This window comes from Humulus lupulus, chromosome 4, assembly GCF_963169125.1.
Source record: "Humulus lupulus chromosome 4, drHumLupu1.1, whole genome shotgun sequence".
NCBI lineage: Eukaryota > Viridiplantae > Streptophyta > Magnoliopsida > Rosales > Cannabaceae > Humulus > Humulus lupulus.
In genome coordinates this window covers 245,752,468-245,774,497 of record NC_084796.1, presented here as the reverse complement: position 1 = coordinate 245,774,497, position 22,030 = coordinate 245,752,468, and the positions used below count along the sequence as shown (strand labels likewise).

General features: G+C 36.2%; 4 protein-coding genes across 6 annotated transcripts; all 4 read left to right on the top strand.

The window, feature by feature from the left end:
• Positions 1–7,122: 7,122 nt before the first annotated feature.
• LOC133831544 (glucan endo-1,3-beta-glucosidase-like) lies at positions 7,123–10,585 on the top strand. The gene is made up of 2 exons (XM_062261895.1): positions 7,123–7,231; positions 9,490–10,585. Exons 1-2 carry the CDS (start codon positions 7,144–7,146, stop codon positions 10,416–10,418), a joined length of 1,017 nt encoding a protein of 338 aa, XP_062117879.1. The 5' UTR covers positions 7,123–7,143; the 3' UTR covers positions 10,419–10,585.
• Positions 10,586–17,783: 7,198 nt separating this feature from the next.
• Positions 17,784–18,530, top strand: LOC133833124 (uncharacterized). Its single transcript, XM_062263381.1, has one exon. It carries the CDS (start codon positions 17,784–17,786, stop codon positions 18,528–18,530), a length of 747 nt encoding a protein of 248 aa, XP_062119365.1.
• Positions 18,531–18,575: 45 nt separating this feature from the next.
• LOC133833123 (uncharacterized) lies at positions 18,576–19,472 on the top strand. Its single transcript, XM_062263380.1, has 2 exons — positions 18,576–19,134; positions 19,246–19,472. Exons 1-2 carry the CDS (start codon positions 18,576–18,578, stop codon positions 19,470–19,472), a joined length of 786 nt encoding a protein of 261 aa, XP_062119364.1.
• Positions 19,473–19,994: 522 nt separating this feature from the next.
• LOC133831543 (F-box/kelch-repeat protein At3g06240-like) lies at positions 19,995–21,661 on the top strand. Of its 3 annotated transcripts, none has more exons than XM_062261892.1 (2): positions 19,995–20,170; positions 20,299–21,661. In XM_062261892.1, the coding sequence occupies exon 2, from the start codon at positions 20,301–20,303 to the stop codon at positions 21,498–21,500; it is 1,200 nt and encodes a 399-aa protein (XP_062117876.1). In that variant the 5' UTR covers positions 19,995–20,170; positions 20,299–20,300; the 3' UTR covers positions 21,501–21,661. The 3 variants fall into 3 exon arrangements, with proteins under 3 accessions (XP_062117876.1, XP_062117877.1, XP_062117878.1); XM_062261893.1 differs by having other exon boundaries at positions 20,294–21,661; XM_062261894.1 differs by lacking the exon at positions 19,995–20,170 and having other exon boundaries at positions 20,299–20,404; positions 20,497–21,661.
• Positions 21,662–22,030: the final 369 nt, after the last annotated feature.

The window sequence follows — 22,030 nt, the reverse complement described above, 5'->3', positions numbered from 1 at the left end:
GCTCACCCTCAGGCGAACGGTCAGGTCGAAGCCGTTAATAAAACTCTCAAGAGTTCCTTGAAGAAAAAGTTGGAAGAAGCAAAGGGACGATGGCCTGAGGAATTACCCCAAGTCCTTTGGGGATATAGAACTACAGCTCGGACATTAACTGGACATACCCCATTTTCTCTAGCATACGGCTGCGAGGCAATGTTGCCCATTGAGGTCGAAATTCCAACGATTCGAACTCAGATTTACGACCAAAGTTCCAATCATACCCAGCTCGAAGAAACCCTAGACTTGATCGAAGAAAAAAGGGAGGAGGCTCAGCTGAGAAATGCTGCTTACCAGCAACGAACAACAAGATATTTCAATAAAAGGGTTCGAAGTCGAAAGTTCGGAGTAGGAGACCTGATTTTGAGACGAGTATTCTTAGCAACCCGAGATCCAGCAGCAGGAGTACTCGGGCCAAACTGGGAAGGACCATACCAGATAGAATTAGTCATCCGCCCTGGCGTATACAAACTTGCGAGATTAGATGGGAGCCTGATACCTCGAGCATGGAATGGCGAACACCTTAGACCATATTATCAATAGTGTAGAAAGTGTCGCTTGTAACCATGATTTTCTATCCACGTTAGTTTGTTTTTGAATTTCATCAAATAAAATGTCTACTTTGTTTCACATGTAATTTATTTTTATTTTTGCAATCTCTCTTAATTTAATAACCTATGGTCACACTCATAGGATATTAAGGGGGCAACATTGGTATACATACCTCCAGCTTAAAAAATAAAAAATATAAAAAGTATTTGGATACAACCAAATACGCGAGCTTAGATAGTTCGGACTTAACCGAGCGAGCTTAGATAGTTCGGACTTAACCGAGTTATCAAATACATTAAGTATTTGGAAATAACCAAGTACGCGGGCTTAGATAGTTCGGACATTACCGAGCTACCAAAAACCAAAAACGTTTGGAGTTTAACCAGATGTGCAAGCATAACAGGTTTGGAACAAACCAGCCAAATTATCGATCGATGATAAATGGGAGCCAAAACCCATCACAAAATATGTCGAGATCGAGGCTGGAACATCTTAAAATAGTTTCGAACTCATAACCTCGGAGCTAAGATACTAAGGATGAGGAAAAGTGACTAAAAGATTAACCAAATCATTCATATTACATGCCATATAAGTACTTTTCAGTTCATGGTTAAAGTAATGTCCGACCTTGATAAATAACGAGGTTGGAAACGGATAATTCGAATAAACTATGCATGAATGCATCGAGTTTCGAGCCTAAATCCAAACTATGTTTGTATGCATAAATAAACATAACCGGTCCATCAATTATAAAAATATGCAAAATATTTCGAGCCAAGAAATGTAAGCATATAAAAGAATAATAAAGGGAATTGTATCAGCCCCGTGGGCATAAGTTAAAATAATTACAGAAATAATGGGACGCAGCCCCGAAAACTGATCTCCCCGAGGTCAGATTCAAAGAAGAGGAGTCTCCTTGGCCTTCTCAGCATCAGTGGCACCGGACCCCTCAGGACGAATAGCATGACTATCCTCCTGAGCTCCCTCCGAAACGGTACTCGGAGCAGCTTTATCCTTCTCGAGCTGCTCAGCCTCTTCCTTCTCGAGCCGAGCATTCCATCGTTCGAGGAAGGACGCCTCGAGGGGACCCAAAAAACTGGTGTCCAGTTCTTCGTTATAGGCCCACATCCGGTACATGGCTGAATCGACCGCCGTTTCCTTCTTTTCTTTGAACTCGGCAGTAAGGCGGGTTTTGATATCCTCCATGAGGTCGAGGGTGACGGCCTTGTCTTCCTCGAGCTTGTTATTGGTCTCCCGAAGCTGGATGTTATCTCTCTTTTGCTCCTCGAGTTCATTTTTCAGCTTCCCAAGCTCCTTGGCCATTTCCTCACGCTCCTTAACCACTGCCTCGAGTTTAATGTTCGCCGCCTTCAGGTCATCATTCGCTCTAAGGTGGAGGTCCCTCTCCTCTTGGGCAAGGGTCCTGCTCGAATGGACCTCGTTATTCAGCTCGTAATTGAGCTGGGCAGTGAAAGCAAGAGCCTGAAAAAAGGAAGAAACCATCATTAGCCTCGAGACAGTATGAATGTAAGCAAAGGGAATATAGGATACTTACCGCGGCAATGTGCTCGATACTCTTCTCGTACAGGACAGTGCGGTCCCGAGTGCCAGTTAGACACTGCCACTGAGGAGCCTCGAAATTGCCGTAGCTCTGGCCAATCCGGGACATTACATCCGAGATCAGCGTAGATCCGTGAGGACCGGCAGCATTATCCACCACATACGAATCCATATGGGTGGAAATGGTTAGCTTCTGAGCTCAGGAAGCAGAAGGTCTTTTGACGAGCTGGGTAGAAGGCATTTGACCCGCCACAGGAGGTTGGGATTCGACCACGGCAGCGATACCAGTCTGCGAGGCCGGCGCCACCACAGAGACGACGGCCTGCGAGGGTGGTATCGTCGTGGGGGCATTAGTCTGGCCTGTCGACGCAGCAGCAGAGCTCGAAGCCGGCGGGGGAGGAGGAGGCGTTTTCCTAGATTTCTTGGAGCCTTTCCCAGGCTGGCTGGTTTTCAGTCCCCCTGACCTGGGGCGTTTGCTCCTCTTGGCACCCGCATTGTCGATGAGGGCGTCGAGGTCGGAGTCCATATTGCCTGCACAAGTCATCACAGCGAGTCAGTAAAAGAAATACAAGTTACTTCAACACTATATATAGAGTGGTGAAAGAAAAAACCTAACTGGAACTTTCCCCCGAGCTTGAGCTTGGGGACCATGAAATTCCCCCGTCTTCAGAAGAGGCGGGGGGAGGGCCTTCCCTATAAGTTGGTGATAACCTCGAAAGGTCCCTATAATCATTGGTCCCATACTGCACAGCTATCCCATTCCACATCTCGTCCGTGGTATACATAGTGTCGTATTTCCCGAGCCCACTATCAAACCTATGGACACAGTCATCTACCCAACTCCATATGTAGAAGTGGTATCTATCCTGTGGGCACGAGACTAGTCTATTGGGCCTGTGTTTTAATAAAGTGGGGGACCACATTCGCGAAGTAGGAAGGGTTTTACCTCCATCGGAGTCCGAGCTCGAGGCTTCGTCATTGGCCTCATTTCCCGACCGCGGACTTCTCAAGCGAATTGGGAGAGATGCTTTCCTTTCCCTCCTCGGAGGAAGGATGCCTGTGGGCAGAGGCACTTCCTCCCAGCGTTCGTATTTTTTACTGGACCAGTCAGAGGTTGACTGGCCCTGTCCCAATAAGCCACAAGCTCGAAGCTTGTCCTCATGTAGCAGAAATGAGAGAGACCTCCTGCCATAAGGGAGTCGGAGCAGGCTCTCTCTGTGCTCCTTCATTGTCTCGTCGGGGGTGGGACGCTGAAAGTTAGCTGAAAGGCGAGATACACTTCAACTAAACATGGATTCAAGGGCTAAAGATTCGAGCTCAAAAATAGAAAGTAACGAGAATACTTACGAATTCGCCTAAACGAACGATGTCGAGACGGGAACAGACCGTCTGTCCAGAAAAAAGCCCTCTTGAAGTCAGGGGGATGGTTCGGAAGGTCTTCAAAGATTTTTGTCTCTTTGGGGTAGCTCGAAAGATAGTAGAATCCATCTCCTCCCCGAGCTCGGGAGGGATTACTTTTCAAGCAAAAGAGATATAAAATCTCTTGGGGTGAAGGTCCTGTCCACCCCTGCTCGTGAAACAAGGACCTCAGGGCAGACAGCACCCTGTATGAATTGGTGTTGAGCTGGAATGGAGCCAACCCAACAAAATCGATGAAGTCTCTGAAAAAGGACTTCAGGGGCAACAAAGCTCCTGCCCTTAGATGTTCTTGGCTCCAGGCCGCGTATTTCACACTGGAATCGCGGCCCCCAGGAGCGAAGCAGCTCCGTTCATGCCTTGTCGGAGCTCGACAGTTCAGTGTGTCCAACGAGCTAAGGCCATGAAGGGCCAGGATGTCAGTTATCTGGTCGGAGGTGGTAACCGAGCTCTGGTAGAATTTGGCTTCAAACATCTCCCTCCTAAGCTGCGAAGATGAAGGCTCCGCCATTAAGGAAAACTGAAGTTCCCCCGGGTGGTATGCTACCGTGACTTTTAACGCGGGGCCGAGGGGAACTGGCCTAGGTCCGGGGTTTGGCTCCGGATAGATGGCTTCCCGAAGGACCCTTCTCTTCTTTTCGATGACTTCGTCAATCTGGCGGCGATAGTGGGCTCGAATGTCTTCTTGCTCGCGTGCGATCTCGTACTCTTTAATCCGACGCTGGTTCCGAACAAAGACCGATTCCGGGCTCGGAGATTTGGGCTCGTAAGGAATTGCTCGTAATGACCCCCACCGTGTTTCCAGATTCTGTGACATCTAACGAGAAAGAAAAAATGGTGAGGGACATGCATGCAAGGATCACGAACTCGATAAGATGAGTTCGGATATCTAAGGGCAAGAAACTAAATATTAAGACCCTCACTAAAGAGTCAGAGCGCGTATTCCACAGGAAAGAAAAAGAACGTGGATGATTTTTTGAAAATCCCGAAGTTCAAGGGAAAGAAAGGTGGCGGTTAGCCAGGAAAGGGCTTTTTCGGGTTTCGTGTAATTGTCAAGAGTAAGGGTTTTTACCCGAAAACTTGGTGTACAAGAAACATAGCCTAAAATTTTCAAAACCCAGAAAGTTGAATCAAAACCCAGAAAGTTGAAACGCCATTCAAAGGACAAAACTGGGCATAAACCAGAGGCGAACATCCAAAAAGAAAATCCAGAAAGCCTAAAAACCTATCGGTTTAAACCCTCCTATCGCATCATGCTAAGAACACATACTAACATACACAGCAAGCACAGTATAAAGAACAACAAAAATGGCGTACTTACACAGTGACGGGGAGTGCAGCGAAATCGTCGAGTGGAGAAAAGGTTGCAGGAAAGAACTCACTGACTCGAACAAACCAGGATTCTTTTGTTTCTTCGGCCTAGAAAACATGCAATGAGCATAAACTGTGGTAAGAGGTTTAGGGAGTGTTTTTCTTTTTTCTGGTCTGTGATGAGCAAATGTGAAGAAGACGAAGAGGGGGTCTTGTATAAATAGGTAGGAAAACTGAATTAATCAGGAGCGTTGATTAAGATCCTCAACAGATCGAATGGAGGGGAGTCAATGATAGGATGGCGCCGAAAAGCTGTCAGACGAACGATCGTGGGCATGTTCCCAAGGTACTCAAGTACCTAAAGTGAGCAATACCCATCTGGCACGTGTCCGTTTTTAAGAGTGTGACGGTATGGTTCCCAGAAAAAGTAGTTCAAAAGTTTCCTTCTCTTAGGACTCGAACAAATACTTTTGAGGGGGCAAAATGTTATACTCAGATTTCGAGCCATAGTAAATATGACCTCGAAAGCTGAGTTCGCATTAAAATGGTCTCGTGAGGGTTAGGGAACGTTCTACGATTGTAAGTCGAGCCTGCAAAGTATGATACATGACCTCGAGTGTAGTGACCTCGAAATGATTTCGATCTCGAAAGATAGCTCTGAGAGCCCCTCATCTTCAGGAACAACTTCGGAGCAGGGATCTCGAGCTCGATATGCCATCTCGAAAGAAATGTTAGCTCGGGAGATGTCAGTGGCTCGCACAATGACGTGAAACCTGGGACGCTGAAGCCTTGGAGATACGCTATGATCACCTTGAATATCTACAAGTATTGTAAATATGGGATGTAATCCTCATTTATTGATGTAAATCCCCAAGAATCGTGGGATATTATTTAGTCAGTTATGCGTTTCCTGATCTTTGGGGAACGTTTCCTTTTATATCTGATTATTGGCATTTAAGGCCATTTATTTTTATTCACAAAAGAGTAACTACCCAAAATATGTGGGATAGTATTCTGCATCATTCTCTATAAATAGAGAAGTCATGCACCATTGTAAATGACCGAATTTTTGATTCTTGAGAGAAAACTCTGGAGAATTCATGCTAAAGAATTGTTCAGAGATAATCTTGAGATTAATAACAGAGACTCGTGGACTAGGCAGATTTAACTGCTGAACCACGTAAAAACCGTGTGTCTGATTCGTTTGTTTGTTTTAGCCATTGTCTTTAATTGTTTACGTGCTCTCTTCTTTTATCTGTTGACGAAAAACGGCGTCAACATTTATGTTTATTCTAGTTTTTGAATTTGGCAAGACAACAAAATATTATATATTATATAATTGATATAATATTAAGTTTAAGTTTAATTAAATTTTATTTAAGTTATAAAATATATGATTTTATTATTTTTAAATAATTACCATTGTAAAATATCTCAAAAATATCCTATTTTAAGTTGTTTTATTATTCATTTTTTTAAAGTTTAAGTCATGTTTACAATCTACCATTAAATATAAGAATATTCTGTTAAATATAAGAATATTCCGTTAAAGTTAACGGAAAAAAATATAAAACCGTTAAAACAAAAAATTTCCGTTATCTACACACTTTTTATATAGAATATATATATATATATATATATATATATATAGGGCAACACTTTGGTGCAGCCAACTTTTTGGTTGTACCGGTCCAGCCAGGGCACAGTTCGGGCACTTAAATATTTTTTTTTTCAATTTTTTTATGACCGTGTATATTGTTGTCATTTAAGACATCCTGGAAATTTTCAAAAAATTCCGAATAGTTTACGGTGCCGAAAACAAGGTTGTTGCACTCGTGTCTATCTTTTGTATGCGCGTGTAAAATTCAACTGTTTGAACCTTGTTTTCGGCACTGTAAACTATTTGGAATTTTTTGAAAATTTGCAGGATGTCTTAAATGACAACAATGTACACTGTCATAAAAAAAAATTGGAAAAAGAAAATATTTAAATGCCCGAACTGTGCCCTGATTGCACCGATGCAGCCAAAAAATTGGGTGCACCGAAGTCTTACCCTATATATATAGACATTTTATGGCTTCAAATGAGTCAATTTCTATGGAGTGCAACAAACGTTTTGGAAGCATTATTCAGTGCCCCCAAAAGTCTACAAATTAATGCATCCACTATTATAATTAGCCTCCCACTTCTCTAATTTTCTTCTATAAAAGGAGTTTCTGAAGTCAGTTCTAATAAGCAAAATATCAACTTCATAGAGAGATCTCTCTCACCATGGCCAGAATATATACCAGTAATTTCTCCATGATGATTTCCATAATGCTTCTATTTGGGCTGCTAATGACAAGTTTGGACAAAACAGGTCAATCTCTCCTCTCTCTCTTTCTCTAAACATAGCTTATATATGAGAGTATTCATGTATAGAAAATATATATATATATCTCTTCTATACACAAAATATGTAGATACAATGGTTTGTTTTGATGTAACGTTCTAAATATTTAGCGGAATATACTTTTAAAATTAATTAAAAATAGATATTTATTAATTATATTAATATAAATTCAAATGTTATAAAATATTATTATTATAATAATATATAATACAATACTAAATATTTAATGCTTATATTAATATAAATTTAAATATTATAAAATATCATTATAATAATAATAATACATAATCTTAATTTTTATTAAAAAATATCATTTATATGTTTACAAAAGTTATCATATTATATATATATTTTAAAAAAAATCATAAACAATGTTTTAGTTTAATTTTTCTTTTAATATGTTTATGTCATTATTTTATATATAATATTGTTTATTTATTTGAAATTTATATAATAATGATACAAATTTACTAAAAGTAATTAATAAATTCTATAAATAAAACAAAGCAAGTTTGTATTGTACGTTGCTTGTATCTAGTATATATCTCTTCTATATAAAAAGTGTGTAGATAATGAAAATTCTTAGTTTTTTAGCGGTTTTTTATTTTTTTACCGTTAACTTTAACAAAATATTTTTATATTTAACAGTGCATTGTAAACATGTCTTAAACTTAAATAAATAAATAATTAAATAAACAAATTAAAATAAGATATTTTTGAGATATTTTACAATGATAATTATTTAAACATATAATATATAATGATAATACTTTATTATCACTGTCAAATTCAAAAACTCGAACAAACATAAACTTAAACAAAAATAAATAAATTTATTTATTAAAATATGATATTTTAAAGATATTTTATGATAATTTAAATAATTAAATCATATTTATTTAAAAATAATAAAAACATACATATCATTTTTTTATCTTATAAATTTGTGCGCGGTTTGTTTTTTATCAAGTGATTGAAGCTTTATTTCTTCATCCAATTCACCAAAGGACATTGCGAGATACATTAGAAACTAAAAATAGTTGATGTATTATACTATTGTCTACACTATAACTTTTTCTATTCTTATTTTATTTCTATTATTAATTTCTTTTTAAATACTATTTTATTTTATATATAATTCATGTAGTCATATAAATAATATATATCTATATCAAAGTTGTGTTTAGATGTCATATATGTAATTATTGATATAAATATTTATATATACTATAAAACTATATAATTCATTTTATTATATATATAGGGAGCGACAATAATGCATCCTTTTTTTTTGCAACATCGGTGCATCCTTTTTCAATTTCGGCACCTGAATAGTTATAATCTCAATTTTTTTATATGATGGTGTATATTATAGCTATATAGAACATCCTACAAATTTTCAAGAAATTCTGAATAAATTATAGTACCGAAACAGGGTTTAAACTATCTGTTGCACCGTGCCTGTTTTTTTGTGTACGCGTGTAAAATTTGACAGTTTGAACTCTGTTTTCGGCTTCGTAAACTATTCAGAATTTCTTGAAAATTTACAGGATATTCTAAATACCTACAATGTACACCATCATGTAAATTTTTTTGGGATTATAACTATTCAGGTGCCGAAATAGAAAAAAGATGCACCAATGTTACAAAAAATAGTAATGCGTTATAGTCGTTCCCTATATATACATATATATATTAAAAAGTAGTAAATTAATTTTTATTAAAATTATAGATAATATTTATAATTTTAAAACTAAACACGCTCCTTCTACCTAATATATATATATTTATATACTTGAGACTCTTCTTAAAACACATCATGGATATATATAATTCAGTTAAAACTCTTTTTTTTTTTTAAATAAATGGTTTTTGATATTATTTTTCTTTAGATAAAGATTTTAGGAGGGGAACACTTTAATTTTAATTGATTTATTTTTATTTTTAATAAGTTATATAAATTTTTATTTTTAAAATAAATTAATTTTTATGTTTTATTTTTTATTTTAGAAGGGGAACACTTTAATCAGAGCATTTGCTCACCCTAGCCATATAACCTTGCTAGGTCTGTCTTGAGATAGTTTTTATTAATATACTTAATTTTCACATGTCTTTTTAATTCTAGATAAGAATTTATGTTTTAATATGTGTTTATATGTATATTAGGTTATTAATATTTCATTTTATTAGTCAAATAATTGATCAAAATATATATACACATGCAGCTGCCCAAATCGGAGTTTGTTACGGACTGTGGGGCAACAACTTGCCACCTCCACAAGAAGTCGTACGTCTTTACAAACAGTACAACATTCAAAGAATGAGACTGTACGGCCAGAACGACGCCGTTTCTCAAGCTCTGAGAGGGACAAACATTGAGCTCATGCTAGGTGTCCCAAAAGAAGAACTCGAAGGTATCGCTAACAGCCAATCAACGGCTGACAGGTGGATCCAAAACAACGTCAGAAACTACAACGACGTAAAGTTCAAGTACATCGCCGTGGGAAACGAAATCAACCCCTCTGATAGAGCTGCACAGTTTCTCGTCCCGGCCATGGAAAGGATCCAAAACGCGATCAACTCTGCTGGGCTTGGGAATCGGATCAAGGTCTCGACCTCGGTCCACACCGGAATCCTTGCCGAGTCCTACCCACCTTCTAGAGGCTCTTTTAGGTCCGACTTTGGGCCTATAATGAACCCAGTAATCCGGTTCTTGGTGAACAACAGATCTCCATTGTTGCTCAACTTGTACACTTACTTTAGTTACATTGGTAACACCAAGGACATTTCTCTTGACTATGCTCTGTTCAGATCCCAGTCGGTTGTGGTGAGAGACGGCCAAAACGAGTACCGAAATCTTTTTGATGCCATCTTGGATGCTGTGTATGCAGCTCTGGAGAAGTCCGGCGGAGGGTCTTTGGAGATTGTCGTTTCGGAGACTGGTTGGCCTTCGGCTGGGGGAACAGCGACGTCGTTTGAGAACGCCAGGATTTATAATGGAAACTTGATTCAACATGTGAAGGGAGGGACTCCGAAGAGACCAGGGAGGCCTATTGAGGCTTATTTGTTCGCCATGTTCAATGAGAATCAGAAGAACCCTGAATATGAGAAGCATTGGGGACTTTTCTTCCCCAACAAACAGCCCAAATATTAATTTGAATTAATATGTGTATAGTAGGGATTGTTGTGTTAAGTACCGTGCTGTGTAATAAGGGAAAACATATATATGTAATAATAAAAGAAGTTAATCTGAGAAGTTAGCATGGAAAAATCAATGTTTGCTAGCTATATGATAAATAAAAATGATGGATTTTCCTAGTTTGCCATATTTTGTTTTAATATCAGTTCAGATGTTTTGTTTTTTGTTTTATCAGTTTGTTTTAATGTAATATTCTAAATATATTTAAGTAAATATTACTTTAAAAGTAACTAAAATATATATTTATTAATTATATTAATTTAACTTTAAATATTATAAAATGCTATTATTATAATAATATTTAACATAAGACTCCATATATATATATATAATAATTATATTAATATATATATAAATTCAAATGTTATAAAATATCATTGTTATAATAATATATAATACAACACTAAATATTTAATAATTATATTAATATAAATTTAAATGTTATAAAATATTATTATGATAATAATGTATAATTCTAATTTTTTACTAATTATATTAATATGAATTTAAATATTATAATTAATACAAGACTAGATATTTAATACTTATATATTAATATAAATTTAAATATTATAAAATATCATTATAATAATATATAATTAATAATCTTAATTTTTATTACAAAAATTATCATTTATGTTTAAAAAGATTATCATATTATATATATTTTAAAAAATCATAAACAATATTTTGGATTTATTTAAAATTTATATGACAATGATAAAAATTTAATAGATATAATTGAAAATTTCTACAAATAAAACTAAGCAAACAACGTGCATTGCAAGCAAGCAATGCACGTTGTTTGTATTTAGTATATATTAAAACTACGCAATATAACTGCGTCTCCCACAGTGTTTATAATAATTAGTATGACAATTATTTTTTGAAAATAAGATTTTGGTTTTTTTGTAATAAATTTAAGTTTTTTATATTTTTTTTGGTGTAGAATTTATAACTTAAGAAGTTGTTAACATTTTCACTAAATGAGTAATATAATATGATGTAACGACCCAACTATTCTAGACCTTGGACCATTAACAACTACTATACTAATCTTAAGAAATCGTACATATGAAAACACCATAACTTTATTTAAAACTGTAAAGTAAGTGTTTAAATACATAAAAATCTCACTTAGGATATGGGATCTCATTGTTTTGAAAATAAAACAAAACATATCTTAAACAAATTGATTACAAAATTAAGTGTGGAAGAATAATACATAGAAATCATAACTAAAAGACTTAAAAACTTCATTCTCTAATCGAATGCGCAATCCACCGATTCCATCCTGTCTCAATACACATCCCCAAGCTACCAAGAACCTTCCCGCCGCTATAACTATTTTCCTGCACATACAAAACATAAAGGAGTGAGCCTAATGCTCAGCAAGGAAAATCTACTACAAGCATGAAACATATACATACAACATCTTTTATAATGACCATCATACTTCTTGGGACTTGCTAGCAAAGCAATCATATGCTCATAAATTTACAGGGCTAGTTATCTAAACAAGTCATATAAATTATGGGGCTGTTATCTAAACAATCACATGCCTAAGGAATCTACTATTGAGACTTGTTATCTAAACAAGTTATATGTTTGTTATCTAAACAAATTATGTGATTGTTATCTAAACAATTCAAAAACAAACATATCATACTTACAATATGAACATATATGAACAACATAAAAGCATACAAAAATCTACCCCTATTTTCCTTACCGAAAATCGGGATGTGAGAACAAGATCGGGACTTTGGAACACTCCTAAAAACCATAATAGAGAGGTGAGTATACTAAGGAAAAGAGATGAAAAGAACGAACTACACCATCGAAAAGATATTTACCAACAAAAATCTTACGTTCAAGATCTTAGATGCCTAACCAAGAATAGAGAATATGAGTTAGGATTTGAGTAGCTACTTTTTTAGAAAAATTTGATCTGACTTATACAGAGAAGAAGACCCCCTAAAACGACTAAAAACGTTTTTCCATTTAATCAGAGGAGGATATTAACGGCTAAAAACGTTTATTTTCATTTAAGTTTTTGAAAAATGAACGTTTTAAGATTAATTTAATTAATAAAATAATAAACGTTTAGATACTTTTGTTGAAAAAATTAAAAATTAAAAGCTCGGCTCGGTCGGAGGCGGCGACGCGCGCGTGTGTGGTGGTCAAGTGTGTGAGTCCTCACCCATGTGCACAAAACTGGGTACCCCTTGGGGCACACCCCAAGACATAGCATTTGCAACTTATATACACTCCTTGAAGAGTGTTTCAATTCCATGTAGGACTTTTCCCATATCACACACAACTCTATTGTTTCAATTTTTAACAATTCATATAAAAAAGTTCCAACAACTATATTGTTACATAGTAATATGTCCTATTGTAATATATGAACATCTATTCTTACCATTCGTAATTCTAATATAATAATCCAATATATAGGATATTAAATATAACTTTAATTATAGGTGAACATTTATTTGTAAAGTTTCTGTGTTTTCAACTTATTACTTTAAATATTCTATAATGTCTATCTTTTTTACCACAAGTGCATACAGTTGGACGTGCTCCGAGTTATGTTGGCGTAATATTGTTTTGAGATGCACTCTTCTCTCACAAAGTTTACGTCACCGAGTAGGGACTGGTGAAAGTATACTTGCGGTTAAAGATTCTTGGATGCCTCATCCTCCATCTTTTTTGCCTTCCTCTAAAGATGTGTCAAATTCGAACATACTCGTAAACACCTTATTCTAGAGAATAGAGCTGGATGGAATATGGGGGTGCACAATGGGCAGGTTGGGCGTGTATATATATGTATAAATATAAAAGAATACAACGATTCATATCCCAAAATCCAATATCTTCATCAAACATATTAAAAGGGTCACAAATTTTATAATTTTTAATGATTCTTTTATGGGTTGTATTTTTAGATTTAGATTATTACTAAAAATGTATATACAAAAAAAAAGTAGCGGGTGCGAGTTGGACCCTCCTTATCTTATTGCAACCCGTACCCAACCCATCTTGTGGCAGGTTGGGTTCAACCCAACCCAATTTCAGCGGGTTTTTTAATGGGCGTGTTCAAAGGGGGCGAATTTTGATGGATTGGGCAGGTGGGGCGGATTAGCGGTTTTTTTGTGCACTCCCAATGGAATATGTCCCTTGTCAAATATTTGTTTAATGTTGCTGATCAAGAATGTATTATCTCCATTCATCTGTGTAAGTTTGCAAAATTTGATAGTTGGTTATGACATTTCACAAATGATGGTCAGTATTCAGTAAAAAGTGGATACAAGGTGGCTACAAACTTAACTTCTTCCTCCCCTTCTCCCTCTAAAGCGGTATTTTCAATTTGGTGGAAGAATTTTTGGAACTACACTTGCCAAAGAAGATTTTACATTTTGTCTGGAGAGGATTTCATGAAATTCTACCTACCTATGTTGGGCTTTATAGATGTAAGGTTCTCCAAAATTCAAATTGTCCTCTCTCTGGTTATTCTGAAGATACTAATAGCTATGCAGTTTTTGGTGCTTTGCGCTTCAGAAATTATGGAAATTACTAGAGTTTGATCTTCTCCATATGTAATGACCTAACTATTTCTAAAACCTTGAACCATTAAAACTAACAGACATAGCTACTACTTTGAATAAAACATACAAAAGAAATAATCATAACTTTATTAAAACTCAAAATGTTGTGTGCAAATTACAATATAAAATATAAAATGTGGTATGAGTACCCATTGTTTAATAAAACATAACTTTAAATCATTTGTTCAAAACTAAATGCGGAATTACAAAGGAAAACATAATTAAAAAAAACTAAAATAAACGTCATCCTCGATCAACTCGCAGCTCATTCATTCCATTCATCCTCAACACACAAGTCAAGCCACCAAGAATCCTTCCGCCTCTGTATCTAGTTTCCTGCATCACACTAAAAATAAAGAAGTGAGCCTAATGCCCACCAAGGAAAATCTACTAACAACATATAACATAAATCATATACATAAGACTATATCATAAACATATACTATAAGACATATATCATATAAAACTACAATGGTCATCATACTTCTTGGGGATTGTTAACTAAGCAAGTCATATGCCCATAGATTTGTGGGGTTTGCTAGCCAAGCAAGTCATATGCCCATAAATTATTGGGGCTTGCTAGCTAAACAAGTCATGTGCCCAAGGACTATAAACATACGTAACATAACATAACATAACATAACATAAACATAATATAAGCATAACATATCATATAAACATATAAAATCTATCATATTTTCCTTACTAAAACCGGGATATTCGAGAACAAGAGCAGGATTAGAACACTCCTAAAACTAAAAGTAAGAATGGTGAGTTTCTAAAGAAAAGAGATGAAAAGGAAACTAAACCATCAAAGAGGAAACTTACCGAGAAGAACCTTAGATTAAAGAACTTAAACACCTAACTACAAAACCATAAACAGAAGTTATGATCTAAAAGAAACTTAAGGAAAACTACGGAATCATAAAGAATAGAACTTATGAATAATATTACCTTGGATGAACTAGAACCAATCTACACTTCAATATCGAAAACACACTTTATCTCACTACCTAAGTGTTTACAAAGCTTAAGATGATAAAGCTTTTATCCCCAAAACCCAAGTGTATCACTCTATATAAATCCTAGCAGCTTGAAGGCTCTGAACACAACATGAAGAATGAGAGGAATGGCTGTGTACTAGGTCTTATTTATAGAGTTCAAGGAGTGAAAATATCTCCTTTTTGGCTTGAATAAAATAATGAATATTAAATGAAAAATAATTGAATATTCGGTCAACAGATGCTTAAGACTCAGTTAAAAACGTTCAAAGGCAAGTTAAGAGGTTAAGGGATGAATCAAGCTCGGATTTCTCGGAGTTCGAAAAACCACTGCTAGGGCCGATATATCGCCTGACCCTATATCCCGAGTGCTTGCGGATTCGTTTGTGCGAAGTCAACGTGTTTTCCGTATCTCCCGTGCTGCGATATATCGCCTCTAAGGCTGCGATATGTTGTCATACGTAGATAATTTAAACGCGTTTTTGCACGAATTTTGGATAATTAGAGTTGATTAATCAGGTTTGACTGAGTAATAAGTGATTCCAGCAATATCTGGAAGGGTCTAGAGCTTCTAAAGACTTCTATTATTGAATTATCCATTTAAAATGCTAAGATTGTGACAAGTGTCATGCTCTTAATGGTTCTGGAAGATTATAGAGTTAATTTTGCCAAAAAATGTAAGAATGAGGGAATTGAACTCTCCACCTCCTCTCCACCTCCTTTTTAAGGATCAATGGACTCACTACTAATCCAAATACATTTCTTTGTTTAAGTTATAGTTTTAGATATTTTTATATACTTTTTAACAATACTTTGCACAAAATTATATAAAAAATAATTATTAGAATTTGAATACCTAATAATAAATACTAAAAATTTTAACTCACAAATTTTAAAATAAATTAATATAATTATAAAAATATAAAATTAAGAAAAATAATAGACTTTTATTATCATTTTAATTTATAGATAATTGACAAATAAAAATTTATTATCATTATTAATGTCAAAAAATCAGGCTTTTTATCGTGTTGTGCTTTCGGCCTAGTTTGTTCGTGCTTTCGTGTCGTGCCTTCAGGCTTGTCGTGTCGTGCCGTGCTCAGGCACATGTCGTGCCGTGTCGTACCGTGCCAATTTTCAATTCGTGTCGTGCCTGGCCCAAGCCCATATTTTTTCGTGCTGTGTCGTGCTCGTGCCTCCCGGGCTTGTGCCGGTTCGTGCAGTGCTAGAAAGCCCGACCCATATTTACAGCTCTAGTGCCTAATATGGCTAGAAAATTTTCCAACTTTTCTTCAAGCTATCTAGCCGTTTAGACTATATATATATATAACATTATAAACTTTTTTTCAATAAATATATATTTTCACTAGGGCAAAAAAAAAAAAAAAATACACGAACAGTAGGTCCTTTTCATTTGAGCTAGTCATTCCCAAAACTCCTTTTCGTATACACATCCCATTTCGGCGTCCGCCTATTCTCTGCTTCCGGCGAGAATACACCACCAGCTCCTCTTCCCACTCCCAACTCTGCCTCTGTTCTTACAAAACAATCTGGCTCCTCCTCCTCCTCCTCATCTTCTTCTTCTTCTTCTGCTATTCCCTCTCTTACCCGACTCCTTACCATGGTTTAAAAAAACGTTTAAGGCGTACGCCTCGAGGCGAGGCGGTAAAAAAACGTATCTGAGGCGTCGCCTCATAGTGTGGCAGTGAGGCACACGCCTCACGTGGGTGAGGCGGACAGAGGCGAGGCGGGCTGAGGCGGTCCGAGGCGGTCCGAGGCGTACGCCTCAGGGTTTGATTTTTTATGGCTGTTTTATTGCCTCACACGTGGGGCCTTTTTTAAAATAATGTTTTGGGCTTAAAATTTGGGCTTATGTGATCAGATTTTAAGTTAAAAAAACCCTAAGTTTCCCTCTTCTCTTTCTCCTTCACGGCAGAACCAACATCTCCCATCTTTCTCTCTTTTCTTTCTCCTTCACGGCAGCACCAAGCTCTCCCTCACACTTCACAGCAAGCTCCAACTTCACAGCAGGCTCTCTCCATCATCCAAGCTCTCCTTCACACTTTTTTCATTTCTCTCCTTTTCAAGCAAGAAGCTCTCTCCTCTCTCCTCTCACCCATCATCTCAGTTTTTTTTTTCACCTCTTTTTCTCTAAGTCAAGGCAGCTACTAGCCTTAGTTTTTGTCAAAGTTGATTATTTTAGAGAGGTAAATAATTTCCTTAATCTTCTCTGTTTTTGTTTTTTAATTTCCTTAGTTTTTGTTTTAAAGTTGCTGAATTTTTAATTTTATTTTATGCTTTTAGTTGCTGAATTTAAGTTGGGAAGGATGAGTAGAAAAGATCCTGCTTGGAAGTATAGTGTTGAAATAGAAGTGCCGGAAAAAAGTGGAAAAAAATGATACAAGTATTTAAAGTGTAATTTTTGTAGTAAAGATATTAAGGGAGGGGTGAAGAGAGTGAAAGAACATCTTGCTTGCACACACAAAGATGTAAAACCATGTCCTAAAGTACCTAAAGAAGTCAAGGATGAGATAAGTCAATATTTGAAAGACTATGAAACTACAAAATTTATTTCTCAACGAAAGTTTGATGAGGCGGTGGATTGTGGATCCTACTTTGGTGATGGACGTAGTGGTTTTGGTAGTGGCAATCCTTTGGAGGGCGTGAATTCTTTTCCTAGCGGTAGTTCTAGAGGTGTTAGAGGGCCTATGGATCAATTTATGGAGAATAAAGGAGATGATGAAAATGAAAAAAATACCGCTGCCACAAAAATGACTCCAACGAGTGCTAAAGAGCATCGAAATCAAGTATGTTTAGATATTGGGAGATTCTTTTTTGAGAATGGGATCACATTTAATTGTGCAAGAAGCCCATCATATTTCAATATGTTGCGTTCGGTTGGGAATTATGGTCGAGGATTGAAAGCTCCAACAATGCATGAAATGAGGACTTGGATACTAAAAGAAGAAGAGAAGACAACATCCGAAATTGTGAATGAGATCAAAGCAACATGGAAACGAACAGGGGTTTCATTATTATCAGATGGTTGGTCAGATATGAGAAATAGGAGTCTGATCAATTTTCTAGTTAACAATCCCTATGGGACTGTTTTTTTGAAAACTATTGATGCATCAGATTGTGTAAAAGATGCACAAAAATTGTTTGAATTGCTTGATGATGTTGTTGAAGAAATTGGAGAAGATATTGTCATTCAGGTGATCACAGATAATGCAAGTGCATACAAGGCAGCTGGAAGATTATTAATGGAGAAGAGAAAAAGTTTGTATTGGACTCCGTGTGCTGCTCATTGTATTGATTTGATGCTTGAGAAAATTGGAGAATTGCCACAACATAAAAATGCTTTGCTTAAAGTAAAGAGAGTTAGCAATTTCATCCATAACCATCAATGGGTGTTGAGTTTAACAAGAAAATTTGCAAAGAAAGATCTTCTTTGACCAGCTGTCACACGATTCGCCACTGCCTTTCTAACTTTAGAAAGTATGCATCAATTGAAGCAACCACTACAAATGATGTTTGTTTCAAAAGAATGGTCAAGTTGTGCATGGGCAAAGAAACCTGAAGGGAAAGCTATGAAGAAAATCATAATGAATGATAATACATTTTGGCCTAGTGTGGTTTATTCCATAAAAACCACAAAGCCCCTTGTGAATGTTTTAAGAATAGTTGATGGTGAGAGGACACTAGCAATGGGATTTATTTATGGTGCTATGGATGAGGCAAAAGAAAAGATAGCAAAGAACTTGGATGGAGACGTGTCTTCATATAAGGAGATTTGGGAGATCATTGATCAAAAGTGGGAGTTTCAATTGCATCGGGACTTGCATGCAACTGCATATTACTTGAATCCTCGATTCAGATGGAGTCCCAATGTTTCCGAGCATCCAGAGATTAAAACTGGTTTGTATAAGTGCGTGGATAGACTCATCAAGGACCAAGAAACATATGTGAAGGTCGATGCCCAACTTGATGAGTATAAATACAAGCGAGGATTGTTTGGCTTCAGATCATCCTTAACATCATACTTAACACGTCCACCTGGTGAATACTTAAACTTTTATCTCATTTTTTGTTTTATTATAGTTTATATTAATATTATAAAATAAATTATTCATTACTTTGCTTCTTTTTTCATGTCTTTAATTTGTATAGTTGAATGGTGGGACAACTTTGGAGATGAAGTTCCAGAACTCAAGTCATTTGCAACAAGAGTTCTAGGTCTTACTTGTTCAGCATCGGCATGTGAACGTAATTGGAATACGTTCAATCAAGTGCACACAAAGAGAAGAAATCGTCTGAGCACAAAAAAGATGAATAGTTTGGTGTACATTATGTACAACAAAAAGTTGAAGCACAAATTTTTTAAGAAACAATCATGAAGAGAGGAAGATGATCCTTTGATTGTTGAAAATGTGTCTTCTGATGATGAATGGGTAGCCAATCCAAATGATGAAGAGGATGGTGATAGTAGAGCAATCGAAGTTGGTGGGGAAATTGAGATTGAGGATGAGGGCGGAAGTTTAGCACCGAGGAAGAGGAAAAGAAATCAAGCACCAATTGAAGTGAATTTGGATGAGGAAGATGAATTTGAAGGAGGAGAAGATGACAGTGAAGATGGAGATGATGGACGAGCTATACAATTTCATGAGAGTGATGATGAAGAAAGTGAAGAGTTCTTGGAGATTTAATGCATTTTATTTATGATTTTAAGACTTATAACTAGAACTTTTATGACTTTGATATGGACTTATTTGTTGTTTGTTATGAATTCTATGAATTTTATGAAATTTCATGAATTTTAGGATATTTTATGAATTTTATTATATTTTTAAAATTTTATTTGTTCTTATAGTTGAGGCGTATGCCTTGTTGCGCCTTGAGGCTTACGCCTCGCGGTACTAAGAGAAAACGCCTCGCGTCGCGATTTCGCCTTTCAAAACCTTGCTCCTTACTATCAAACACAAATTTGTTGCTCTGAAAAAATAAGCTTCGGAATGTGGTTATCGCCAATGGCTTGGAGGAATGTTTGATTAGTTTCTTGATGTGGGAAATTGTTGATTTTGGGGTACAATTTGGTGTAAGGGTTTCCTTAATATTGGCCAAATTTGGATCCTAAATTCGGTTGGGGCTGAATTTTTTCATTTTCCTTGTGTTATTCTACATGGGTTTTTTGTTTTAATTTCTAGTCTTTGATTTAAAGCATAGGTATGACGAGGAGATGCTGTGATATGCCGGAAGCTGTGTTGGAGGAAATATTTTCATGGCTGCCTCCCGAGTCTTTGATGCGTTTCAAATGCGTGAGTAAATCCTGGTATGCTCTTATCAAATTACTTCTGAAAACCCCAGTTTTCGTGAACAAGCACCTTTGCAATATCGACAACAAGATGTTGTCTTCTACTACAGGTTTAGTTTTCTGTTGCCATCGACCTGGTTACTGCCCGGATCCCAGATTGGAATTTCTGGGTCCGTTTGAAATGTACTCATTACTTACTATATTCAATGATGATAATTTGAGTGATAATTTAAATTATGTCAGTGAGAATTTTGATTTGCCAATTCCTGAGTCTGAAGTGGATATGGCTAGTGTGTTGGGGTCTCACTGTAATGGGATCATTTGTCTTACTGATTATTATCAAACGGTAATGTTATGCAATCCTGCAATCAAGGAATGCAGGACTCTTCCGAAACCGTGTCTATCTAATGATGGCTTTGTGGTGCTAGGAGCTGGATTTTGCTATGATTCTAGAGCAAATGATTATAAGGTAATTAAGTTTGGACTTGATAGGTTTCTTCCTGATAGGATAGAGAATCCAAAACCCAGAGCTGAGATATATAGTATGGGCACTGATTCTTGGAGAGAGATTGGGATTCATTTGGATTTTAATGGTTTTCCATTTCGTAATGAGCAAGTATTCTGCAAAGGAGTTTTCTATTGGTCTATGTGGGCACGTAGGTACTTTATCATTTCTTTTGATGTATTTGATGAGGTATTTCACAGCATACCGTTACCAGATAGTCTTCTTGAGATAAAAGCCGCACCGCTTAAACTAACTGTATGGAATGAATCTGTTGCTTTGTTTTACTATTCTGGAGATGGAGGGGCTCCAATGGAAATTGAAGTATGGGTATTGGATGACTGCCATGGAGGTGTTAAGGGCTTTTGTTCTTGGATAAAGAAACTAATCATTGGACTGCTAGTGGACACTGTGACCCCATGGACATTCTGGAAGAGTGATGAACTCCTCTTGGAAGGAACTGATGGTGGGTTAGTCTCATACAACCTCAGCAGCCAAATGCTGAGAAATCTTACAGTTTCGGAGTTAGGAAGAATAAGGCGTTGGGAGTTTTCATATGTTAAGAGTTTGGTATCAGTGTACGGTGGAGGAGCAATCTTGTTGAATAATTGATGTTCGATCTGGAATTGTGTAACTAGAAAAATGTAGTAGTTATCTAATACTTTTTAACACTTGTTTATCTTTACTTGTTGAAATATATTGAAGTAAATCTAAAAAAAAACTGTTTACTTTTGTAGTAATTCAGTATTTGATATAGTTGCACTTGCACTAAATGGTGGAGAAAATCTAGTTTCCTTCAACTATTGTCGCAGGAAAACCAATTAGATGTATGATGGGAACTTTGAAGATGTTTGCATGTTAGTGCGTGTGAGTATGTTTTTCTTTTTCTTATTTTTAATTATGCTTTTGTTGGAAGCTTTTTCCCAGTTAGCATTGAGATGCCTTGTCTGTTCCACCTCATGTGCTCTGGCTTTTAAAATCACCAGGTTGCCACACAAAGCAGATTCATATCATCAGCACATATGCTATCCTAATACCATTAAAATGATTGTTTAGGAAGATGTTATCCTTCCCTTTCAATTAGAAAACTTCCATTTATGCCAACTACTTGAAAATGCTTTTATTATTTATATTTTGGCATA

What these genes read in the sequence shown, in the direction of transcription:
- LOC133831544 (XM_062261895.1), top strand. Translation starts at nt 7,144, where the DNA reads ATGGCCAGAATATATACCAGTAATTTCTCCATGATGATTTCCATAATG. An exon ending in GACAAGTTTGGACAAAACAG is followed by an intron (nt 7,232 to 9,489) that starts GTCAATCTCTCC and finishes ATACACATGCAG; the next exon opens with CTGCCCAAATCGGAGTTTGT.
- LOC133833124 (XM_062263381.1), top strand. Translation starts at nt 17,784, where the DNA reads ATGGATCAATTTATGGAGAATAAAGGAGATGATGAAAATGAAAAAAAT.
- LOC133833123 (XM_062263380.1), top strand. Translation starts at nt 18,576, where the DNA reads ATGCATCAATTGAAGCAACCACTACAAATGATGTTTGTTTCAAAAGAA. An exon ending in ATACTTAACACGTCCACCTG is followed by an intron (nt 19,135 to 19,245) that starts GTGAATACTTAA and finishes TAATTTGTATAG; the next exon opens with TTGAATGGTGGGACAACTTT.
- LOC133831543 (XM_062261892.1), top strand. Translation starts at nt 20,301, where the DNA reads ATGACGAGGAGATGCTGTGATATGCCGGAAGCTGTGTTGGAGGAAATA.